The 24,956-nt window shown below is 45.0% G+C and overlaps 1 protein-coding gene across 4 annotated transcripts in view; it reads left to right on the top strand.

Moving 5' to 3' along the window:
• Positions 1–24,956, top strand: part of gab1 (GRB2-associated binding protein 1) — a 266,339-nt gene that overhangs the window by 227,627 nt on the left and 13,756 nt on the right. For 3 of the 4 annotated variants that reach the window (XM_038792432.1, XM_038792434.1, XM_038792436.1), the window contains 4 exons: positions 3,144–3,226; positions 4,784–5,087; positions 21,915–22,004; positions 23,882–23,981. In XM_038792432.1, coding sequence (XP_038648360.1) covers positions 3,144–3,226; positions 4,784–5,087; positions 21,915–22,004; positions 23,882–23,981 — 577 coding nt within the window. The remainder of the gene's footprint in view (positions 1–3,143; positions 3,227–4,783; positions 5,088–21,914; positions 22,005–23,881; positions 23,982–24,956) is intronic. The other variant, XM_038792435.1, reaches the window with a different exon arrangement.

The following is a 24,956-nucleotide window of genomic DNA, read 5'->3' as shown; positions in this document are numbered from 1 at the left end:
GCCATTGTAATAAGAGTGGTACAATTCGTCTCGCTGCTCCTGGGTTAATAAGAGAAAAAGTATTTTTGCTCTGGTTGCTGTGCAATGCCTCTTCCTGCAAAATGTGTGTGTGTGTATGTCAAGTGAGGGCAGAATTAGACTTGATATGGTGCTCTCCGTGGTGGAATAATCGAGCAACATTTGCTGCTGAGGTGCATGAGTGAGCTGGGAGTCCATGGAATTTTGTCTCATCAATATCTTCAGAGCAGAGTGGTGGGAAATGGGTTTCAGAACATTTTCCAAAAATATGGAGTCGTCACCCAAGGGACAAGCCATGAAGCCAAAAAAAATGAGTTTGCATTGGCAAGTCCGCACCTGCCCAGAAATATGAATCTGAAATAATATTTCAGAGGAATTGTAGTGTTCAGATGTGCCTGGAAATCTGTACTTAAAATACCCCGTCGATTGGCTCGTTTATAGAGTGGAGAGCAGCTTGAGGAGAAAAGTTTAGTTTTTGAAAGAGGTACCTTTTTCATTATAAGTCTATCCCATAATCAATGTATAATTCATAAAGGTTAGAAACAGGAGGAATTCACTTTCACCATAACGCTTTAACGGTGAAAGTGAATTCCTCCTGTTTCTAACCTTTATGAATTAAAACCTTTATGTCCTTTGGGTGACAACTCCATATTTTCAGAAAAATAATTTGATGGCCACATGCTGACCAAGCATGGTTCAGTAATGCCACTGACTGTCATGACATTACTTTAAACATGTACAGATTTTTTTTCAGAGATTCTGAAGAGGGATCTGTAAGTCATTGAACCTAGCACATGTCAGAGCTTGTCCATTAGCAACTTCAGCGCATTTTTCCCGGGGCCCATTCTGCACCCAGCAAGCACGAATGTCAATTCTGTGGAACCGAGAACCATGTTATGGTTGTCTTGATTGTATCACATAATACATAAGAATGTTCCTGTTGCGCTTTTCAACAGTCCTAGTGTATGGGGTAGAGCCTCAGGCAGCGGTGTTTATGTATGAGCATTTACTTTCTCAGGTTTTAAGTGTCTTTTACTAGCAACATCCTCATTAGCCTGCTTAAAATCTCAGGTACTTCTGCCACCTATATACTGGAGCTAAGCCAACAAGGTGTGTGTCCATGTACAGCCATTAATTTGTGTGAAATAAGAATGATGGGAAGTACTTGCAATGCAAAATATTCTGTTATCCCAACATTTTGCTTTTAATTTATTTAAAATCTGTTAGCACCTTGGTGCAAGATAAAGGAAACTTAATTTTTCAGGTTGAACAGGAGCTTTGATTAACGCTTGGGTGACAGCTGCTGAAAGTTTAGTCGCTGAGTGTGAGTGTTGACTCAGTGGGGATTGGCAACCCTTTCATTCCTGGATGTTAATTAGTTGCCATGGTGCAATAAAAATGACTGAATCGAATAGTAAAGCCGCAATAGTCAGATTGTATGCCAGCATTTCCCCTTCCAAGCTTTTTACCTTATGAAATCATCAAATTCAACCTAAATTAGGTAAGGTTTTCAATTTGGATTAGTTACAGGCTGGAGTAATGATTTCAATATATTACGCCTGTACCTTGGAACAGGAATGGGCCATTCAGTTCATTGAGCCTAACCCACCGTGCAGTTAGATCATGGCTGATCATCTACTCCTGCACTATCTCCATTTTCCTAAAAACCTATTGATTTCTGTCTTGAGCAGGCTCAATGGCTGAGCTTCCACAATCCCCTGGGTAGAGAATTCACCACCATCTGAGTGAAGAAATTCCTCCTCATCTCAGCCTTAAAGGGCCTGCCCCTTATCCTGAGATTATGTCCCCTGGTTTTAGACTCTCCAGGCAGGGGAAGCATCTTATCTACAGCTACCCTATCACGCCCTGTAAGAATGTTGTACGTTTCAACGAGGTGCCTTCTCATTCTTCAAAACTCTAGGGAATACAGTTCCAGTCTCAATCTCTCCCCATGAAACAATTCTGCCATCCCAGGGATTAATCTGGTGAACCTCCATTGCACTTCCTCTACGGCAAGTGTATCCCCCCCTAAGACAAGAGGCCCACAACCACACATGGTACTTCAGATAAGGCCTCACCAAGGCCCTATACAGCTGCAGACATATTTACTCCTACTCAAATCCCCTTCCAATGAAGCCCAAAATACCATTTACCTTCTTCATTGTTTTGCTGCACCTGCATGCCAACTTTTAGGGACTCATGAACACGGGCACCCAGGTGTCATTATATTACAATAATGTATTTTTTTAAATGTCAGCCTTTGGAAAAGGTGACATCGGCTAGCTTTGCTATCAGTAATGTTATTCTCCTTCTAATTAGCTCATACTATGTAATCCCCTCCCAGCTAAAGTGTATAGCATTCTGCTGCAGCTGTAACCAGAGAGTAGGAAGCATGCATGAGTGCACAGCTAGACTCTTCCCTCTGAGGAGAGTTCTGTTTCTCCTCCTTTAATCGAGAAGTTGGCACATGGCTAGTTTCTGCTATAAACTGGAATTACAGCAAGCTGCGACTATGTCCATGCACTGACTCACTCATTGCTCCCAAACCTTTTTAACATTTTCAACTCGTGAATAGAAAATTGCTGCCATTTCTATTTTTTCAGGTCCGTATTGGAGCGTGCATATTGTTTTGAAAGGTTTGGTAGAGCGCAGTAAAGAATGAAAATAAAAGGAAGCACAGGCTGAAGTAAAGCCACAACATTAAGTCACTTCTGTGCAATTAATTTTATTTCATATTTGCAATAAATCCATTTCTTTCTGGCTTTAAGCTATTATTATGAGTTATTGTAATATTATAGCACATTAACTTATGTCGGTATAAAAGATCCACCTTAGACATCAATTATAGAGAAACACCCACTTTTAAACATACGCAACTTTTTAAAGTCTTAAAAATCTGTGCAATTTTGTGATGGACCTAACACATGTAAGAATATTTGAGAGTGGATTTGACTGCCGTTTTGAGAGGGAAACAACACAAAAAGCTTGGTTTTGTTTCTATTTCAGTAAATTAGGAAACTTTCTAACATTGGATTTAACATGTTCTGTTGTTAGTGTTCTAATTTCTTCCCTGGAAGAGCACTTCGATTTTAACAACCTTACTCTCGAAACCCCTTCTTTTACAGACTGTGGTCCTCAAGATAGTTATGATATTCCGAGAACATTTTCAAATTCAGTCGATCTTGGGGAAGGATTTAGTAGCTACCTAGTAAGTGTGTTTTATTTATTTTGATGTAAGTCATCACAAGGCTGTGTTTATTTATGATGTAGTGTTCTTAACCCTTTTGGTTTCAAAGTGCAAAACCGTCATTTTTCAGTGTACGTTGTAAGGTACAATGGTGTGTTAAAATAGCCACCAAGTAAATCATGTACGGCGTGGAGTAGTTATTACCAAATACAGTACTTGTAGAAGAGATGTTTATTGTGTAATTCTTGAAGAAGCTGAGTGTCAGCCATGGCTCAGTTGGTAGCACTCTTACCTCAGCCGCAAAGTTCTGGGCCCATTCCAGGGTTTGAGCACAAAAGTCTATGCTGACACCTCAGTGCAGCACTCAAATGCTTGTGGTGCATTTGAGCAGTTAACTCCTGTCATCATGGTTGCATTGCAAATTAAATTGCCAAAGGAAAGTTGAGACTACAGGTATAGCACAGACTTGTCCAATGCATTGCTCGCCATGCCCCCACAATGTGGCCCCCAGAGACAGTTTTCAAAATACTGGGTAGTGGAATGGAAGGTTCTGGGGGAAAAAACCTGTTCCTCCAATCACAGGTCATTCCTCTCCCGTGTTTGCTTGCTGCTGATCGGTTCACTTATCCGGTTCCTTGCTCATCCTCACCTACACACACAAACGCACCCACACACATAGCAGGTGTGGGTCAGTGAGTGAGCATCAAGAAATGTGGAGTGAGCCAGACAAACAGTCTTTCTCCTTCACACGCACTAACGCTGATCTTTATAAATTACTCTTTTTAAAAATGATCAATTTATTGCTTTGACATTATTTTTGCTCAGCGCTTTTTTTTCCTGATTACCTCAACTTTATTTTGAAATTCATGTTTAATGTTATGCCAAACCTAGTCGTTCCCAAATTTGGGGAGTGGAGGAATTTTAAATGGCCTGTAAGCCCATGGCAATCCTTCCTCCTCTAGGCTCGTTACCAGGGCAGGGTACCCCCAATGTCTCAATTCTTCCAAAATGTGTGATATGGTGCTGAGCTATACAAATCTGAATGAGGGAAGGTGTATAGGATGAGATTTTAATTAATTCAAAACCCACCCACTTTGAGTTAAAATAGAGCCCCTGGTGTATTTCATGTCCTTGAGACATCCAAAAGTACTTTGCAGCCAATTAATAACTTCTGAAGAGTCGTCATGCAATTTGGTAAACACAGCACCATACCCTTCCCGCTGCAAGGTCTCACAAACAGCTATAGGGCAAATGGCCAGTTGACCTGTTTTTAGGATGTTAGTTGAGGACATTGGGAAAATGCCAGACTCCTCTTTCAATAGTGCAGTGGGACCTTAGTGGTTTAACATCTCCTCTGACAATGCAAAACCTCAATACCACTGAGAGTCGATCTAGCCTATCTGCTCAAACCTGTATTGAGGTTTGAACCCAGGACCTTCTGATTCTGAAGTGCGAATGGTGCCATTTGGCAAGCCGATATTAAGGGGAATGCTGTCCTATATTTTTTTTTTAAAAAGAGGAGCAATTTGAACTAACTTTAAAAACAAAAGTTACAACTTTTTTCCCTTCAATTTTAAGCAAAAGAAGGGTATGGTGCCACTGGCAAGTTTGTGTACTGAAGAAGCTGACCAGAACTACGTACCCATGGATGCCAACTCTCCACCACGCCTGCACTCAATCAGCCACTCTGAACCAATCCAGGAAACAAATTATGTAGCTATGACACCCGGTCCTTTTGATTTCCCCGCACTGGGAATGCAAGTACCGCCTCCAGCACACATGGGTTTCAGGGTAAGCCCAAAAACTCCTCCGAGGAGGCCAGTACCTACTGCTGATTGCCAGCCACCACCAGTGGACAGGAACCTAAAACCTGACAGGAAAGGTAAGAGTAGATCTGTACAGCTTTCCTCTGGCTTTAGATCGTTTGCATTTATTTTAGTCTACCCTTCAGTTCAGAATATGACGAGCTGACATAACATTTTGATATTTTGTGCTACAACACCGAAAACATTTGAATGAGTAGAAATATTTTATTTGAATGTTCAAGGTAAAGTAATTTTGAAATGTTTGCTGCTAATTTGGAGTTCTGCAAGAATGTGACGTGCCTACAATTCTCACATTGAAGTGTAAGATTTTAAAATGAAAATGCTTTTGAAATTGAAGCGTTCGCTGCACAATTTGGGGGGGGGGGGGGGAAGGAAAAGTTGCGCAGAAGCTGAATACTTGCTGCAATACCAATTAAATTATACATTGGATTCAAAACTGCAATTTTAAAAGATATTTAGAGTGTTTACAACTATTAAATAAGTCTGAAGAGAGCTAAATTTTACCTATTAATTTAGGACTTTTTTTAATGCAATTGATAAAATGTACTTGAAGGACCCTTCCAGGTTCAAAATGAGTTATTACTTTAATAGCAATCGCCTTTTCCTTCACTGTGCCTGGATTAGTTTGCATAGAAAATAATGGTGTTATGAGGCCACCTGCAGTCTTAAATGCTTTTGGCTTGTTAACATTAAATTGTTTTCAACTGTGAAGCAGACTTTCCCTACATCCTATGCTGACGTATGATGAGTGGATTTTGATTCTTCTGTCAGAGACGTTACTACTTTTTCAGGGTTCGCTTTCTAAGTTTGTGCTATTATCCAGCCAAACGTGACACATGCATGTTAGTCAGATCGACTTGCGCACTTTTTTTTTTCTTTTAAATTTTTAGAGTAGCCAATTATTTTTTCCAATTAAGGGGCAATTTAACGTGGCCAATCCACCTAACCTGCACATCTTTTAGGTTGTGGGGGCGAAACCCACGCAGACACGGGGAGAATGTGCAAACTCCTCACAGACAGTGACCCAGGGCCAGGATTCGAACCCAGGTCCTCAGCGCCGTATGCAGCAATGCTAACCACTGTGCCACCGTGCTGCCCCGGCTTGCACACTTCACGGTTTTGATTGGGAATATTTTTTAATTGACAATATTACATTAAACCACCTGAATTTTTCCTTTTAAGTTAGTAAATTAGCTACTTTGACTCAGCCCACTGCTGTTTTAGAAATGGAGAAATGCTAAAATGTTTTGATTTATTTTTGGAATGTTATTGTATCTGTTGTTTATTTTTATAAAGTTGATGTGCTCTTGTACCTGGGCCTTGCTGCAAAATGCTTTTATTATACAGCTGTTACTGGTGGAGGATGCTACTAGCTGGGTTTATTCTCAATCATCACATTGCATTTGCTTCTAAGACCTTGGGTTAATTTTAACAACACCTGCATTTTACGTAATGTGCAAAAATTATTTTTAATATTTCATTAGGAAGTGAATTGAAGTTTCTAGCATCAATGTTGTCACTAGGCACATTTGGGATCTTGGTGCCAATAATTATAGTGATGGGAAAGAAAAACACACCTCTGGGATGTATTTCTTGCATGAAGGTTCGGCACCTCGCATTGCTCTGAGCTCAAAACCTGGCCCTCGTGCTTTACAGCTCCAAATGCTCTTTGAACATGGCCCAAGTTTGGAAAAACAAAGCCTGTAATTGTTTGGAGGGTGTTTTACACGATCTAGTGGACCACAGCAGGAATGTGACGTTTTATCTTTCACTAAGACCCTAGTGACAATATATGCATGTTAAACTTTGAAGAACATTACCTGAATAATCTGCTTACAACACTTCTTTCCACCCACTTTCCTTTCTTCGTCCTCTGCTTCTGTGCAATCAGGTGCTCCTTGTCTCGCAATACCCTTGCTACTCCGATTGTTAGACTGATCTGGTACTGGTAATTACAGAGTGTAGGTGGTATGTCACCACCATCCTTTGAGGGATGATGTACCCGCATATTAAGTACAGTATTCCAACCCTGTAGCTTTGTTGTGGATTGAAAATGAGCTTGTAAATCGAAAGCAAGTTTGCATTTACTGTCATTGAGTCTTGATTACATTGATGTAGTGGCAGAAAGCATCATTTATTTGTGGAATAGTATTCGGGCGCTTTAATTTTGTTTGAAATCTCAGATGAATTGTCTGTCAGATACTTTTATAAGACAAAATTCCAACGAGAATGGTACTTGACTTTTGCTCAGAATGTACATCTGAGTGTTGGTTTGTGGCCATATTTGACATGTTGAGCAACGGCTGGTCCGTAACAATCAGTGACCTAGCGGGTCCACGTGGAATGAAAGACACTGAAAACTTATTGTTTTGCATTGTTACTGAAACTGGTGCTTGTGGTTTATTGATAGTGTGTGACTTGGGTTTGGGTTCAGAAGTGTTTTATCGTAAATTGGGAATATTTCCCCAATGTTGTGAAATAATAATGAGAAACACATGGATTAACAGATACCTGTGTAAACATGGAAGCATGGGGAAAATGGAGGTTCATGAGTGGTCTTCATTCCGGAACGTCCATTTTGTCTCAGGATTATATAAATGCTGCGAGGTTTGTTAAAAGTGGGAGAAAAGATCTTTTGGTTGGGGGGGGGGGGGGGGGGGGGGGGGCGCCGAAATTCTCTTTTCCTCCATTGACCATGTTCCTTGTGAATTTGGCTGAAGCCTATGCAGGTGATTATGAGAAAAAACAGCAACCTCAGTTGGATTGGTAATAATAATCTTTATTAGTGTCACAAGTAGGCTTACATTAACACTGCAATGAAGTATTGCTTAAGGTACTGTCAGCCAGTCTGTGTGAGGTCTAGATTTTCTCGGTAGCGATCGTTTCCGAATGGGGACCAGACTTTCGGATACACAGTTTATTTTATAATCCCGAATGTGTGGTATGGCTGTTTTTTAAAATATATATATGTGTGTACTAATTTCTAATGGCATGTTTTTCCATGGGAGATGAGTTGTATCAATTGGGTGTATATGTGTTGTGGTTAGCAAAGATGTGTATTTGTGCCGATCTAACCCTCCTGAAATGCAGTTGGTAAGTGGAATCAATAACACTTACAGGCAAACTTCCCCGTAATACGGCAGGTTCAAATTGTCATGTTTCATTTTTAACTGGGGAGGAGATGTTTCCTTTGTAGAGATATGAAAGCATTGGTTTTTTGGGGGGGGTTTTTAATTTTTAGAGTACCCAATTAATTTTTTCCAATTAAGGGGCAATTTAGCATGGCCAGTCCACCTAGCTTGCACCTTTTTTGGGTTTTGGGGGTGAAACCCACGCAAACACGGGGAGAATGTGCAAACTCCACACGGACAGTGACCCAGAGCCAGGATCGAACCTGGGACCTCGGCGCCGTAAGGCAGCAGTGTTAACCCACTTGCCACCGTGCTGCCCTTTGAAAGCATTGTTGGGGAAATGTAATGGAATTTCTTTTACTTTTTAAAAAAAAAAAATTTTATTGAAATTTTTTGAAAAATATATATCAACAAAACAATACAATAATACCAATAATAATAATAAACACCCCCCCGGCACCCGTAACAATGCATATAACAAACCCCCCACCACCCCCCATCCCCAATAAACAACAGAATAAATTAACAATAAGCAAATTAACTTAAACACTATCCCCTAAACCCCTTCCCCGGGGTTGCTGCTGCTGCTGACCTAGTACCTTATCGTTGGGCCAGAAAGTCGAGGAAAGGCTGCCGCCTCCTAAAGAACCCTTGTATTGACCCCCTCAGGGCGAACTTGACCCTTTCCAATTTAATGAATCCCGCCATGTCATTAATCCAGGTCTCCACACTCGGAGGTCTCGCATCTTTCCACTGCAGCAAGATCCTCCGCCGGGCTACTAGGGACGCAAAGGCCAAGACATCGGCCTCTTTCGCCTCCTGCACTCCCGACTCCACCCCAACCCCAAATATCACGAGTCCCCAACCTGGCTTGACCCTGGATCCGACCACCCTCGACACCGTCCTCGCCACCCCCTTCCAGAACTCCTCCAGTGCCGGGCATGCCCAGAACATATGGGCATGGTTCGCTGGACTCCCTGAACACCTGACGCACCTGTCTTCGCCCCCAAAGAACCTACTCATCCTAGATCCGGACATGTGGGCCCGGTGCAGCACCTTGAACTGGATGAGACTAAGCCTCGCACATGAAGAGGAGGAGTTCACCCTCTCCAGGGTGTCCGCCCATGTCCCCTCCTCAATCTGCTCCCCCAGCTCCACCTCCCACTTAGCCTTCAGCTCCTCTACCGACGCCTCCCCACCTCCTGCATTACCTGATAGATGTCAGACACCTTCCCATCCCCAACCCACACCCCCGAAAGCACCCTAGCCCTTACCCCCCGCGGAGGCAACAAAGGGAACCCCTCCACCTGTCGCCTAGCAAACGCCTTGACCTGAAGGTACCTGAAAATATTCCCCGGGGGGAGCTCAAACTTCTCCTCCAGTTCACCAAGGCTCGTGAACCTCCCGTCAATAAACAGGTCTCCCAACTTCCTAATGCCCGCCCTGTGCCACCCCAGGAACCCGCCATCCATGTTCCCTGGGACAAACCGGTGGTTCCCCCGCAGCGGGGCCTCCACCGAGCCCCCCACTTCCCCCCCTGTGTCGCCTCCACTGCCCCCAAATTTTGAGGGTGGCCGCCACCACCGGGCTCGTGGTATACCTCGTTGGAGGGAGCGGCAACGGAGCCGTTACCAGTGCCTTCAGGCTCGTGCCTCCGCAGGACGCCATCTCCATCCTTTTCCATGCTGCCCCCTCCCCCTCCATTACCCACTTGCGTACCATCGAGACATTAGCCGCCCAATAGTACCCAGAGAGGTTGGGCAGCGCCAGCCCCCCTCTATCCCTGCCCCGCTCCAAAAAGACCCTCCTTACCCTCGGAGTCCCATGCGCCCAAACAAATCCCAGAATGCTGCTGTTCACCCTCCTAAAAAAGGCCCTCGGAACGAAAATGGGGAGGCACTGAAACAAAAACAAAAACCTCGGGAGCACTGTCATTTTAACGAACTGTACTCTACCCGCCAATGACAACGGCAGCATTTCCCACCTTTTAAATTCCTCCTCCATCTGCTCCACCAACCTAGTAAAATTGAGCTTGTGCAGAGTCCCCCAGCTCCTAGACACCTGAACCCCCAGGTACCTAAAACTCCTCACTGCCCTCTTTAGCGGGAGCCTACCAATCCCCTCCTCCTGATCTCCCGGGTGCACGACAAACAGCTCACTCTTGCCCAGGTTCAATTTATATCCTGAGAAACTCCCGAACTCAGCAAGAATCTCCATCACCTCCGGCATTCCCCCCACCGGGTCTGCTACATACAACAGCAAGTCGTCCGCATACAGCGACACTCGGTGCTCCTCCCCCACTCGCACCAAACCCCTCCACCTCCTCGACTCCCTGAGAGCCATAGCAAGAGGCTCTATTGCCAGCGCAAAAAGCAAGGGGGACAGGGGGCACCCCTGCCTCGTCCCACGGTGGAGCCTGAAGTACTCGGACCTCCTCCCATTTGTCGCTACACTCGCCATCGGGGCCTCGTACAGCAACCTCACCCATTTAATAAACCCCACCCCAAACACGAACCTTTCCAACACCTCCCACAAGTACCCCCACTCAATCCTTCTCCGCATCCAATGCCACCACAATCTCCGCCTCTCCTTCTGCTGCCGGCATCATTATCACATTTAGCAGCCTTCGCACGTTAGTGTTCAGCTGCCTCCCCTTCACAAAACCCGTCTGATCTTCATGTATCACCCCCGGCACACAGTCCTGTATTCTAGTGGCCAAGATCTTCGCCAGCAACTTGGCGTCTACATTCAGCAGTGAAACCGGCCTGTATGAACCGCACTGCAAGGGGTCCTTATCACGCTTCAGGATCAGGGAGATTAGTGCCCGAGACATCGTCGTGAGCAGAACACCCCCCTCCCATGCCTTGTTAAAGGTCCTGACCAACAGGGGGCCCAGCAGGTCCGCATATTTCTTATAAAATTCAACCGGGAACCCATCCGGTCCCGGCGCCTTCCCCGACTGCATGTGGCCAATCCCACTGACCAGCTCCTCCAACTCGATCGGCGCCCCCAGTCCCTCCACCTCCTCCTCCTGTACCCTTGGAAATCGGAGCCTGTCCAAAAAATTCTCCATTCCCCCTCCCACCGCCGGCGGCTCCGACCGGTACAGTTCCCTATAGAAGTCCCTAAAGACCTCATTGACCTCTGCCCCCTGCCGCACCACATTCCCATCTCTATCCTTCACTCCATCAATCTCTCTAGCCGTGTCCCACTTACGCAGCTGGTGCGCCAGCATCCTGCTCGCCTTCTCTCCATACTCATAGACCGCTCCCTGTGCCTTCCTCCACTGTGTCTCCGCCTTTCTGGTGGTCAATAAATCAAACTTGGCCTGCAAGCTACGCCGTTCCCCCAGCAGTCCCTCCTCCGGGGCCTCCGCGTACCTCCTATCCACACTCAACAGCTCCTCCACCAGTCTCTCCCTCTCCCTCCTCTCCTCCCTCTCCCTATGGGCTCAGATGGAGATCAGCTCCCCCCCCTAATCACTGCCTTCAGAGCCTCCCACACCATCCCCACCTGGACCTCCCCAGTATCATTGACCTCGAGGTACCTCTCGAAACATCCCCGAACTCTCCTGCACACCTCCTCATCAGCCAACAACCTCACGTCCAGACGCCAAAGCGGGCGCTGGTTCCACGCCTGCCCCATTTCCAGATCCACCCAATGCGGAGCATGGTCTGAAATCGCGATAGCCGAATATTCGGCCTCCTCCACCCTCTGGACCAGTCCCCTGCTCAGAACAAAGAAATCAATGCGGGAATAAACCCTGCACATGGGAGAAAAAGGAGTACTCCCGAGCCCTCGGCCTCCCGAACCTCCAGGGATCCACTCCTCCCATCTGGTCCAGAAGCCCCCTCAATACCTTGGCCGCCGCTGGCCTCCTGCCTGTCCTTGAACTAGAACGATCGAGTAGGGGATCCAGCACCGTATTGAAGTCCCCCCCCATAATCAAGCCCCCCACCTCCAGGCCAGGAATGCGGCCCAACATACGCCTCATGAAACCAGCATCATCCCAATTTGGGGCGTACACATTAACCAACACCACCCTCTCCCCCTGCAGCTTACCGCTCACCATCACATATCTGCCGCCACTATCAGCCACAACCTCAGACTCCTCAAACGCCACCCTCTTCCCCACCAGGATCGCCACCCCCCCGGTTCTTTGAGTCGAGCCCCGAGTGGAAAACCTGCCCCACCCACCCCTTCCTCAGACGGACCTGATCCGCCACCTTCAGGTGGGTCTCCTGGAGCATGGCCACGTCCGCCTTCAGCCCATTCAGATGCGAAAACACCCGGGCCCGCTTAACCGGCCCATTCAACCCCCCCACGTAATCAACCGGATCAGGGGGAACCCCGCCCCCCTCCCCCGTCGACTAGCCATAACCCATCGACTGCTCACCCCTGGCCATCACCCATTTGGCCCATTTCCCACGGCGATAGAACCTCAACCCGACACCCCCCAAACTCCTCCCTGGCCAATCCAGCAGCAATCCGGTATCCCCCCCCAGGCTAGGACCCCTCCTAGCCGCGACTCTCCCTCCACTGTTCTCCCGTAAGCCAGCTGACTTCTGCTGACCACGGCAGCTCCCGCTCTAACTCCGACCCCTCCCGATATGAGGTCCCCCATCCTTCCCTGCATCAGCTCCTTGGCACCGCTTCAACGCGGGAAACCCGGTCTAATAGCCACGCCCCTCGCCACCAGCACCACCCCCTCGTCCCGCAGCGTGGGAAACCAGAGAAAAGCCCGCGCTTTCACACTGCCCCACCCCACCAACGCAGCTCCCAAACCGCAGTCCCAACCCAACCACCAACTCCGTACAAACAAAGACACAGATCAACCACAAACCCCAGTACCCCCCTCAGAACACGAAACCATAACCCACATCCTCCGAAAGCGAGAGAAAAAACAAAAACAAACAGAATAACCCGCTACAGCATAAACAATGATACATGAATAGAATAGAAAAACTCCCACAGCCCCCAATCTCTAGTTCAAGTCCAGCTTTTCAGCCCGCACAAAGGCCCGCGCTTCCTCCGGGGACTCAAAGTAGTGATGCCGGTCCTTGTAGGTGACCCACAGGCGCGCAGGCGGCAACATGCCGAACTTCACCTGCTTTCCATGGAGCACCGCCTTCGTCCGGTTAAACCCGGCTCTCCGCTTGGCCACCTCCGAACTCCAGTCCTGGTAGATGCGCACTACCGAATTCTCCCACTTACTGCTCCTCACCTTCTTGGCCCATCGGAGAACACACTCCCGGTCGCTGAACCGATGGAACCGCACCAGCACCGCCCGCGGAGGTTCATTCGCCTTAGGCCGCCTGGCCAGTACTCTGTGGGCCCCCTCTAGCTCCAGGGGCAGATGGAAGGATCCTGCCCCCACCAGCGAGTTCAACATCACGGCCACATAGGCCGGCAGGTCCGACCCCTCCAGCCCCTCCTCGAGGCCCAGGATCCGCAGGTTCTTCCTCCGTGACCGAAGCTCCATCTCCTCAAACCGATCTTGCCACTTTTTATGAAGTGCCTCGTGTATCTCCACCTTCCCCACGAGGGCCGAAACCTCCTCCTCGAGCTCAGAGGCCTGCTGCTGCAACTCGAGTATCGCTGCACCCTGGGTTGTCTGGGTCTCCAGCAGCTTACTCGTCGTCACCTTCAGGGATTCCAACTACTCCCCTTTCAGCTCCGTGAAATAGCGCAGAAGGGCCGCCTGCTGCTCCTCAGCCCACTGCCTCCACTCCTCAGGGGCTCCACCGGCCGCCATTTTGTCCACCTTCCCCCGCTTTTCCAGGGCAGCTGCTGCCGTTTTTCTCCTCGCCCCACTCCGAGTCCGCACCATAAATCCCGGGGGGTTTTGCTCCAGTCCCCTTTATCCACCGGGAATCACCGAATCAGCGCCGTTTGGGGCCCTTAAAAGAGCCCACAAGTCCTTTTAAAGCAGGAGCTGCCGAACGTGCGGCTTAGCTCCGCACAGCCGCAACCGGAAGTCCGAATTTCTTTTACATTTTGACCACACTTTCCCTTGAGAGTTCATGCTACTGATGCTTTGAAGGCTGATTTGTTTCTGCTGTTAATAATAATAAGCGGGGGGCAGCATGGTGGCCTAGTGGTTAGCACAACCGCCTCACGGCGCTGAGGTCCCAGGTTCGATCCCGGCTCTGGGTCACTGTCCATGTGGAGTTTGCAGATTCTCCCCGTGTCTGCGTGGGTTTCGCCCCCACAACCCAAAAATGCGCAGAGTAGGTGGATTGGCCACACTAAATTGCCCCTTAATTGGAAAAAATAATTGGGTAATCTAAATTTATTTTTTTTTAAAATAATAATAATAAGCGGGCTAGCGTCTGAGTTTTGTTAATTTTTGCTTGTACCCTTCACAGTAAGCGGGTATACTTTGTCAGATTACTGCTTCGGTGAATTCTGCGAAGCTTTTGGATATTTCACAATTACGCTATGAAAATATGGTTTGTGTAGTCCTCGGGCATTAAACGTTTCCACTACTAGTTCCCTGTGGGTTTACCCATTCTCTGGTCAAGAAGACTGCATGGACCAATGCAGTGGAAAGCTGTTTCCACTCAGTCACAGTAATGCACTTTAACCCCAAACTCCAGAGAGTGCTCTTAATTCACGGGTGTTTTTTTTCCCCCGCATCCACATTAACTATTTCATTGTTTTCTCATTCCGTACCAATTGGTTGCCCGTTCTGTTTAGGAGGCCCACTGGAAAATGTGTCAGACTCACCAAACATGTTTCACATCGGCCCGTAGAACCAACAGAAAGAGAAGACTCCATCATTCTGGGTTGGATTCATGCCAAGCCACCGAGATAAAATGAGTGTGCCAGTCACTGCTGATACTACTGACTTTAATTAGAGGAAACAAAAAAGAACATGCAACCCTCTGAGCAACACAGTCAATCCATAGCATTGTGCAGAGGGTCAAGAATTACTGTGTGATTTTTCTCCTTCTCACTCTCTGCAAGTTTCTGATTGTGGGCATATTATTGGAGGAAGTGACCAGCTTTTTATTTCTGGGGAAGAAAAACCAGCGAGTAAATGGCCATGAACTGATCATTCACACCAGCTAGTAAAGCCGCCATAGTCCCAGATGACCATAGGCTGCTTTCCCCTTTGAGGGGGAGAGCTGTCTGGTGGTGATTTAACCCGGGGATCACCACACCTCAGGCGAGGGGCAAGGTTGAGAAGGCGGGAATAACCTCAGCCAGTACAGGAATCGAACCCACACTGTTGGCATCGCTCTGCATCACGAACCAGCTGTCCAGCCAACTGAGCTAAACCACCCCCACATCAGCTAAAGCCGCATGAGTGAAACTCTTATTAATGGAATGTGTGAGGAAGTGACAAAATCCAAAATACGTAGAGCCTTTAAAAGTACTTGAAACGGATTGGCAGCATATAAAAATGCTCTGAAATGCTCTGGCCGAGACATAGATAGTAAAACATGTAATGAAAAATAATCACCCGGAATTACCCATGAGCTTTCTCTCAGTCCATCATTGTAGTTTCACGGAGGTTGAACAAAAATCCTGACTATGAATGTAAACAGGGCATCTGTCAAAGTTATGGTGGTGCAGCTGGAGAATTCCGGAGGAAATGTCTAACAAATATAAATCTTCCCATCTACTACAGTTCACCAAAATTGCATCATTATCATTAGGTCCCTGTGCCTGTCCCTGCCAGACCATTCACCACCAAACCACCATCAACATGGAAGAAATCCCAAAGCAACCATAGAAATACATGGGAGGCCAAATAAAAGTACTTCTTAACAGCATGAGCCTTGCCATTAATAAGGCAGAAGCATGATCACTGAGCCATATGGGCTGGAAGAAATTGCTAGTGGCAACATCCTCTTGTAGATAAACAACATTTGGTTCCAAGTTCATTTGTGTAATAAACATGGGGAATCTGTAATTTTCAACAGTCTGCAGAAGCACCATTGTTTACTTGCAGTAAGATTGCAGCCACTCCACTTGCATTATGTGGAAATTAGTAAGAGGTATCACGTACTCTCACTTGCATTTCTGCAGAATAATCTTAATTAGCTTTCAATCGAGAAAGGCAAGAGAAAAAATAATTGGCTCCATAGATGCCGAATTTACTGTTTGCAGCCCTGATCCAGATGAATTTAATTAGCATGGAGTACTTAATCTGATTAAGTTTTGTACAAAACATACATATTAATGCATACACATTTCAGTAGCAACTTTTGATATATTGTAGAACAATATAATAGCAAGTGGGTATCTAAAATATCCTGAAATTGGCCGCAATAACTGCTGTCGCAATAAATCGCCAGCCTTGTAAATTCAGAATTGACTTTGACAAAGAAACCAGCTGGCTCTTAATCTGATACATATTGGGATGCAAGTTAACATAGTTCAATTATACCTTAAAACTTTTGCTTCATTGTGTCGAACGTAGTAATATTAATAGGGCATTTCCACTTCAGGATTTGATTGTTAAGATAGTTAACAGTGCCGACATGTGTGCCTGTAGGTGTGTGTGTGTGTGTGTGGAAGCAGTGTAGCCTTGTACTATACTGTAGGTCAGTTTGCACTTGTACTTTCAATTTATTGCAGAGTTGTTTGCTTTCTCGAACCAATTCTTCCAGATTTCTTTTAAAATTCCCATCCGTTGTTACACAATCCCATAGCCATCTGCTGCTTCGCCTAAATAAATAATGTTAGTGTCGTCGTGAACGACTAGTGTCAACAGCCTATTTGGCCATGGCGGACATCATAGCCAAACCTAATCCTGTCCAAAATCAAAACCGAAAATTCAGGTGGTAAGGCAGCATCTGTGGAGAGAGAAACAGTTAACATTTCAATTCACTGATCTTTTATCAGAACTGGAAAGAGTCAGCGATGTAACAGGTTTGAGGCAAATACAGAGTCTGTGTTCAAAGCTGAGGGAAAGAACAAAGCGAAGGCCTCTGATAGGTATGAAGACAGGAGTGATTAAATGATTGGATTGGATTTGTTTATTGTCACGTGTACTGAGATACAGTGAAAGTATTTTTCTGCGAGCATCTCAAACAGATCATTTAGTCCATGAAAAGAAGATAAAATAAAAAGAAAATACATAACAGGGCAACACCAGATACACAATGTAAATACATAGGTACAAGACAAAATGGGACGGTAAAAAAACAGTAGATAGGTCTAGAGGAGCTGTAAGTAAGAGCAGAATCTTCATCTGTAGCTAATGTACTAAACATGGGGTAGTACTTACTACTGAAATGTTGAAGTCGGTATTGAACCTGGAAGGCTGCGAAGTATCTGATCCATATTTGAAGTGCTGCTACTCGAGCTTATGTTGAGCTTCTTTGAAACAGTGTAAGAGGCCAAGGATAGAGGTCAGGGTGGAGCGGAGCATTAAAATGACATGCGCCTGGAAGCTTAGGTCACACTCCAGGCTGAATGGAGGTGTTCTGCAAAGTAGTCACCCAATCTGTCTTTGACCTCCCCAAAGTAGGTGATTGTGAACAGTGAATAGGGAATACTAAATTATCAATATACAAACGATTGAAGAGTGGACCAGGTTGTTGTGGAGGTCCCTTCAGAATGGTGGAAAAAGGGCAGGGTGATTCTTTATCATCCCCAACAGCACCTCCTCTACCCATTCAAACAACTGAGATTCAACAGCTAGCCTTTAAGTCTTCCTTTTCCGGGGCAGCATGGTGGCGCAGGGGTTAGCATTGCTGCCTCACGGCGCAGAGGTCTCAGGTTCAGACCCATCTCTGAGTCACTGTTCGTGTGGAGTTTGCACGTTCTCCCCGTGTTTGTGTCGATTTTGCCCCCACAAAGATGTTGAGGGGGTTGGATTACGAGGAGAGGTTGAGTAGACTGGGACAGTACTCATTGGAATTTAGAAGGATGCAGGTGGATCTTATGGAAACATATAAAATTATGAAGGGAATAGATAGGATAGATGCGGGCAGGTTGTTCCCACTGGTGGGTGAAAGCAGAACTAGGGGGCATAACCTCAAAATAAGGGGAAGTAAATTTAGGACTGAGTTTAGGAGGAACTTCTTCACCCAAAGAGTTGTGAATCTATGGAATTCCCTGCCCAGTGAAGCAGGTGAGGCTCCTTCATTAAATGTTTTCAAGATAAAGATAGATAGTTTTTTGAAGAATAAAGGGTAATGGTATTCGGGCGGGAAAGTGGAGCTGAGTCCACAAAAGATCAGCCAAGATCTCATTGAATGGCGGAGCAGGCTTGAAGGGTACGATGGCCTACTCCTGCTCCTAGTTCTTATGTTTTTATGTGCAGGATAGGTGGATTGGCCACACTAAATTGCCCCTTAATTGGAAAAAAATGAACTGGGTACTCGAAATTTATTTTAAAAACAGTCTTCTTTTCCCAACACCATGGGTCCCAAATGCTGCTTCCAGGTTCAAAAGCAATTTACTTGTACTACTTTCAATTTAGGACACTGCATTTGCTGCTCACGATGTGATCTCCTCTATGCTGGGAGAACAAGCTCAGATTCAGTTATTGCTTTGCAGAACACCTCCACTTAATCCACAAAACGTGACACCAAGCTTCAGGAAGCCTGTCGTTTCAATTCTCTGTCCCATTCTGACTCTGAACACAGCATTCTACACTGTTGAATAGCATTGGCGGCCTTGCTGGGCTGACGCTGGGAAGTTCATGGCTGTTCCTGCTCGCTACAACACTTAGAAATCTTTCTGGAGGGTCAATGACCTTTCATGAGAACTGGGAAAGTTAGAAACGTAACAGATTTTAGTTAAGAGGCAGGGAAGGGGATTGGGAAAGATAGGCTTGAAGAACAACACTTTATCTTTTGAAGAGATGCTTTACAAACTGCTGGACTGAACATTAATTTCAACAATTTTGGATTATAAACTCTGCCCTCATTTTGTTTTGGATGGCAGCTGTTGGTGATGGTTCTGCGCTTCTCATTTACAGATCCTCTAGATACATCTATTATTCTTTGCTTGTTACCATCCTCTTTTGCCTGGCACCATCATCCTTTTTGTCATTTATCTCTCCTATTAAAGGAGTCTTGTTCCCTTTGGACTTTTATCTTTCCCAACTCCCTTCTCTGCCTCCTAACTAAAATCTGTTACGTTTCTAACTTTCCCAGTTCTGATGAAAGGTCATTGACCTGGGTGCAATTCAGCCAAAAATGACTTAAAAATTCTCCAGAAAGATTTCTAAGTGTTGTAGCGAGCAGGAACAGCCGCAAACTTCCCAGCGCGGCCCCAACAAGGCCGGCAATGCTATTTAATTTTAATTAGTCCACTCAAAGAGGTCTTACGGGCTTCTCGCTGCAAATGAAAGCTCGCCAACTGGTTTGCGTTTCACTACGTCGCGAACCGGGCCCGGGTACGACAGATTCTGGCCCCCACAAGGGGCCAGTATGGCGCTGGAGCGGTTCACGCCACTCCAGCCTCCTTATGCGGTGCCAAATGGACGCAGCGCCAACCCATGCCGGCGCTAATGGCACCGATTCTCCGCACCTCGGAGAATCGCACGCCGTGGTCGTGGCGTAGTTGCGGCGATTCTCCGGCCCGGTGCGGGGCTCGGAGAATCGCCCCAATATATTGCTTCTGTGGCCTAACCAATGTTTTATAAAGTTGTACCAAGACCTACCTGCTCCTAATATTCTATGCCCCAGCTAATGAAGACAAGAATTCTGTATGCCTTCTTCACCACCCTATCTACCTGTGCTGCCACCTTCAAGGATCAATGGACTTGAACACCAAGGTCCCTTGTTCCTCAATACTCCAAGGGACCTACCTTTCATTGTGCATATCCTACCATTGTTAGGCCTCCCAAAATGCACCACCTCATAATTATCAGGATTAAATTCCATCTGCCATTGCTCTGACCAATTTAACAGCTAATCGATATCAGTCTGTAGCCTAAGACTTTCCTCCTCACTATCAATAACACCACAAACTTTCATGTCATCTGCAAACATCCTAATTATATCTAATTATACCTTCTACATTCACATCCAAGTTGTTAATTAGTTGGGACAGGATCTCCCACCATGCTGACGGTCCCTGATCTATCCCTGCCTTTCCAAGCATTGATTAATTCTGCCCCTCAGGATTTTTTCCACTAATTTCCCTACCACTGGGAAATTTTGGCTGCTCAGTTCAAGGAGGGTGCGTCTATTCACCCTTCCCTCTGATCAGAGCGAAGCTTCTGTTTAACACGATGAAGCCCACAATGGAACTGGCCTCTCCTTTGTATAGCTTGAGGGGAGGAAGCGTGTTTGAGTCTCCAGCCATCTTTGGGCTTAAAGTCATTACTTACCCAATTATTTTTTTTTCCAATTAAGGGGCAATTTAGCGTGGCTAATCCACCTACTCTGCACACCTATGGCTTGTGGGGGCGAAACCCACGCAGACACGGGGAGAATGTGCAAACTCCACACGGACAGTGACCCAGAGCCGGGATCGAACCTGGGACCTCAGCGCCGTGAGGCGGTTGTGCTAACCACTAGGCCACCGTGCTGCCCTTTAAAGTCATTACTGCTCATGGGAGCCAAGTGCCTCAGCCCCCTGCTAAGCAAGCAATGGAAGTTTTGTGAGAAAGTAGTTAAATTTTAGCCTTAATGCTAGTGTTAAATGTGGTTTGTTTCCCGTGTAATTTAAAAGATTGAAGTAATGGCTGAAATTGAGGATGTGGCTTTCAGAAGTCTTGATGTCTCCAAGGTTTTGATTGCTAAACTAACCACATAGGAGTGAGGCTGTTTACTGGAAATGACTGATGGAATAGCAGAAGGGCGATTAAGTTTAAGATTTGCAATATAGATTTTTAATGCTGCATTCTTGAATTGGAAATACTGTCCCCACCCTAATTTGAGTACCAACTTGGCGATCATTCACATTATGTGAACCATGTGATGGCCAGTGTGGTAAATGGAAATGCAACACACTGGAGAAGGTGATGTTTGGAAGTTAGAGCCAGACACATTAGTCAGATACAACAGAGGAACCTTTACTCAGCATCTCACTGTGCATGGAAGTGCCTAGCTGATGACAGTGGATGTCTGACATGGAAAGTGTTCCATTTCTCAGCACCAGCAGTGGACCAACCGCTAAAAGATTTTAAAATAAAAATGGATCTGTTTGATAGCATTGTCTTCGCAATTGACTTCACTGCCTTGCAACCAGGGTTGGGCAAAAATTAGTCACTCTTCCTATAACTGATTGCTATCTAGTAGTCCTGCTACAGCATGTGTATGTGTCATCTGAGGGCAGGATCAGATTAGAGTGTGCATCCTTCTCCCCCACACACAATTCTGTAGGTGTTTACTGTTCAGACACTCCTATGAAAATGGCTAGTTGGAAAAGACATCTGAGGGAAGGTCATCCCTGTCCAGCTGTTTGGGGAAAGGTTTATGTTGGTGGTTGTGACAGAAAAGTTCAGCTGTTTGTTTGGTACTAGAAGGTTCATCTGTACCCTGTGAAGTATTCTGCATTTACCTTTCAATAATGTGCCTGCTTTGTCTACACCGCTTAGGACATGTGCATGCTGTACCTGTTTACTCCTCTACTTACAAAGTAAAAAAATAATGCTTTGAGTAAGCATGAGCATGGTGAGGACTGGCTGATCGGCCAGAGGTACATTTATTGCTTTTGCTCGGCTGGTTAACACTTGCACTTGCAATTTTGCAACTAGCCACGCTAAAAGCCCAACATTGCACAGCCATTTTAAGGAGAAAAATTATAACCGAAGAGTTTTCTTTTCTCATCAATTAGGTCAAAGTCCTAAAATATTAAGAACTAAACCTGTTTTAGAACGAACTGATACTCAAACCATAGGTGACTTTACTCCAAGACGACACAAGGGTAGGTAATGTTCAGCATGCTATATTAAGATGGCTTGGAACTTTAACTTACTAAACTTTTCAGTAATGACTTACTATGCGATTAATCCTCCCGTCAACAAGTTGCATTCTTGTTCAATTGATCAGTAAACATTATATCTCTGTTTGTAGTTTAGGTTTGTTTTACACTTTTTGATACTTTTTGATTATACAATGGCTAAATATTCCTGAACAAATCATATCTGCTATTTATGATTCATAACTGTCTACACTTGTAAAATACTTTTGCATTCTAACAACTTAACTGGTTGCTGTTTTAAACTTTATCATCAGTAAGCAGTTCAATTTTAACCTTGAATGCAGAATTTACTGACAACTTAATTACACTGTATTTGTATACTGAACGAAAGTGAACAATTGTACAGCAACTTCATACCATATTCTGAGGAGCACTTGACTCCAAACGTTGTTGAGAGTGGCCTCTACTGTCCTGATGAGAGTATTCAGAAAAGTTCCAACATATTAAAATGGTGTGGAGAATTTACTAAGCAATCGACATTCTGACATGATGAAAACAACATTTATATAATACATAAAAACTTCAAATGAAAGCAGTTTTGTTCCTTGAATAGCCAACAGCAACATGCCTTGGAAATCTCTCTTCCAGTTAGGACGAGCAGAACAGAGGCCGATTTGGCTGAAACTTTTATCTTTTCCATTTTATCAGCAAGCATATAAAAATGATTGAGAAATTATTTTTAAATCCATCGTGTTTGTTTCAAAATGTTTTGGATTTTAACAAAAAAATACTTGGTTTGGTGTTCCTTACAAGTTCAACAGATTGTACTTAGTAATTCTATAAAATTGTCTTTGCTTTTACGGAATTCAGCAGATATTTTAACATGACTGTGTGATTCACACATCCTTTTAGAAGGAAGTCTGCTTGTCCGGCAACACACTTTGAAAATTCAGGTGCGCATTGCCCTTGGTTTTCTGACATTTCAAATGAATGGATGGATAACCATTGGGCTTGTCTGCCTCAGTTTCCTCATGGGGCTGCTGACAAGTGAAGCTCCCTGCCGGTATTATTGTCTTATAAAATCATCATCTTGTGCATCAGGCAGGCTATTTGCAATACTTGATGCTGAGGTTGGGAGCTCAAATGGCCTCTGTTTCTAATTAGTGCAGCTACATTCTGAAATTTCCTCACTGGTTTTCAGCCGACTTTTGTTTGCCTGAGGTAACACCAGCAAGCAGTAAAACATTCTGCAACACATTTGTTGATTTTAAACATTCTAAGATTTTTGTATTTTTTTTTAGTTTTGTGCAAGTCAATGTTCAACAGCAAGTACTTTGCGTAACAGTTTCCTAAAACTAGCTACAGGTTTAAAACATTTGGCTTGCATTTCTGACAACCTTAGATGGATGTTCGAACAAGTTTCATGTCGAGGGTTTTGCCAGATCGTGATCTTTTTCTCAAGAGGGTGGGGGAAGAGGTGGACCGCGAAACCACACTTCTTGTTTTCCCACACTTCCTGAGAATTGGCCATGTCCTCCATGACACCAACGGATTTTCCAGCGGTTGCAATAATGATCTACTAGAAGTCCAAGTGCATGAAGCACAGTTGAGCCTTCTTAGTCAGATATGTTTGAAAGTAAAACATTGACATGTTTAATGGCGAGTATCTTCACAGGACCCAGTAATTCCCAATTAATATCTGTCTGCAACATTAGTCACAAGTTGTGTACTTATCCAATTTTAAATGATTCTCTAAATAATAAACATGCCACCAGCACTGCTTAATATTTTGTATGCCGTATGTAAAATAATGATGCCCACCAATTTCCCCATTCTTTTTAACACAGCAAGTATATTCATGTGCACTTTTTATATCACAGTTAAACCTGCCCCATTGGAAATTAAACCTTTACCTGAATTTGAAGAAATGCAAGAATTAGCTCCAGTCAGATCGCCAGTGACCAAATCCTTTGCCAGAGAGTAAGTACTAACTGTCACTTAATATTGTGTGTTACGTATTGCATTTTTTGTCAACAGGCTTTGGATAAAATAGGTCTTTTAAGAATAGCCTTCCTGACTTTGCATTCATTGTGTGTTTTAATGTTTATGGAATTTTAAAGATTTGAACTGCAGAGCAGTGTGATAAGACATAAAAAGGGAGTTACCTCAAGTTAGCATGAAGATATGGACAAAGTTACCAGAAACGTTGAGTTTCCCGTTCTGACTTGACCTTCAAACCTCATGATTCATCAGGACCTGGTTGATTGGGAAGGTTAGCAGCAAACCTTCCATTGATACCTTCTGGGAAGTGAGAGCCCCTAGAACACTGCAGACGCTGCATCAAAAGCATTAATGCAGTACTGGCCATCTTTCTGGGAAGGTTTTTGCAGACACTGCGATGCACGCATGGTTGGAGGGAGCATCATGATTGTAGGTCTCGTGTTTTGGCACTAAAACGAATGAAGGCAGTCTTGTCAATTGGAGAGATAATTACAGTTGCCCCTCCAAAGCTAGTGAGGAGGCAGAACTCCATACTGTCTTTTAAGGCGTATGGTTGCAGAGCCTTCAGTGAAGAGTTTCACACATCTCTCTGACATGACACAAGGGTGGAATAATTATCACGAGTCAGCTACACATCAGATGAATGTGAGGTTCACAAAGGGAGGTGATCATTGAGTGGGAGAATGGCTCACCCTCATAATAAGAGGACACGTAGATACATGTGCACAATGCTTTCAAATGAATACACCATTCTCATGAACAACAAATCTATTACAAAGGCGTATGTTATTTATAATGATGGAACACCCTTGATCCAGAAGTAAAGCCATAGCTTTTTAATTTTTCTTTAAAAAGAAATTTAGAGTACCCAATTATTTTTTCCAATTAAGGGGCAATTTAGCATGGCCAATTCACCTACCCTGAACAGCTTTGGGTTTTGGGGGGTAAGACCCA

The sequence above is a fragment of the Scyliorhinus canicula genome, chromosome 3 (assembly GCF_902713615.1).
Source record: "Scyliorhinus canicula chromosome 3, sScyCan1.1, whole genome shotgun sequence".
Taxonomy (NCBI): Eukaryota; Metazoa; Chordata; class Chondrichthyes; order Carcharhiniformes; family Scyliorhinidae; genus Scyliorhinus; species Scyliorhinus canicula.
The sequence above is the reverse complement of the archived record's forward strand: the minus strand, read 5'-3'. Positions and strand labels throughout refer to the sequence as shown.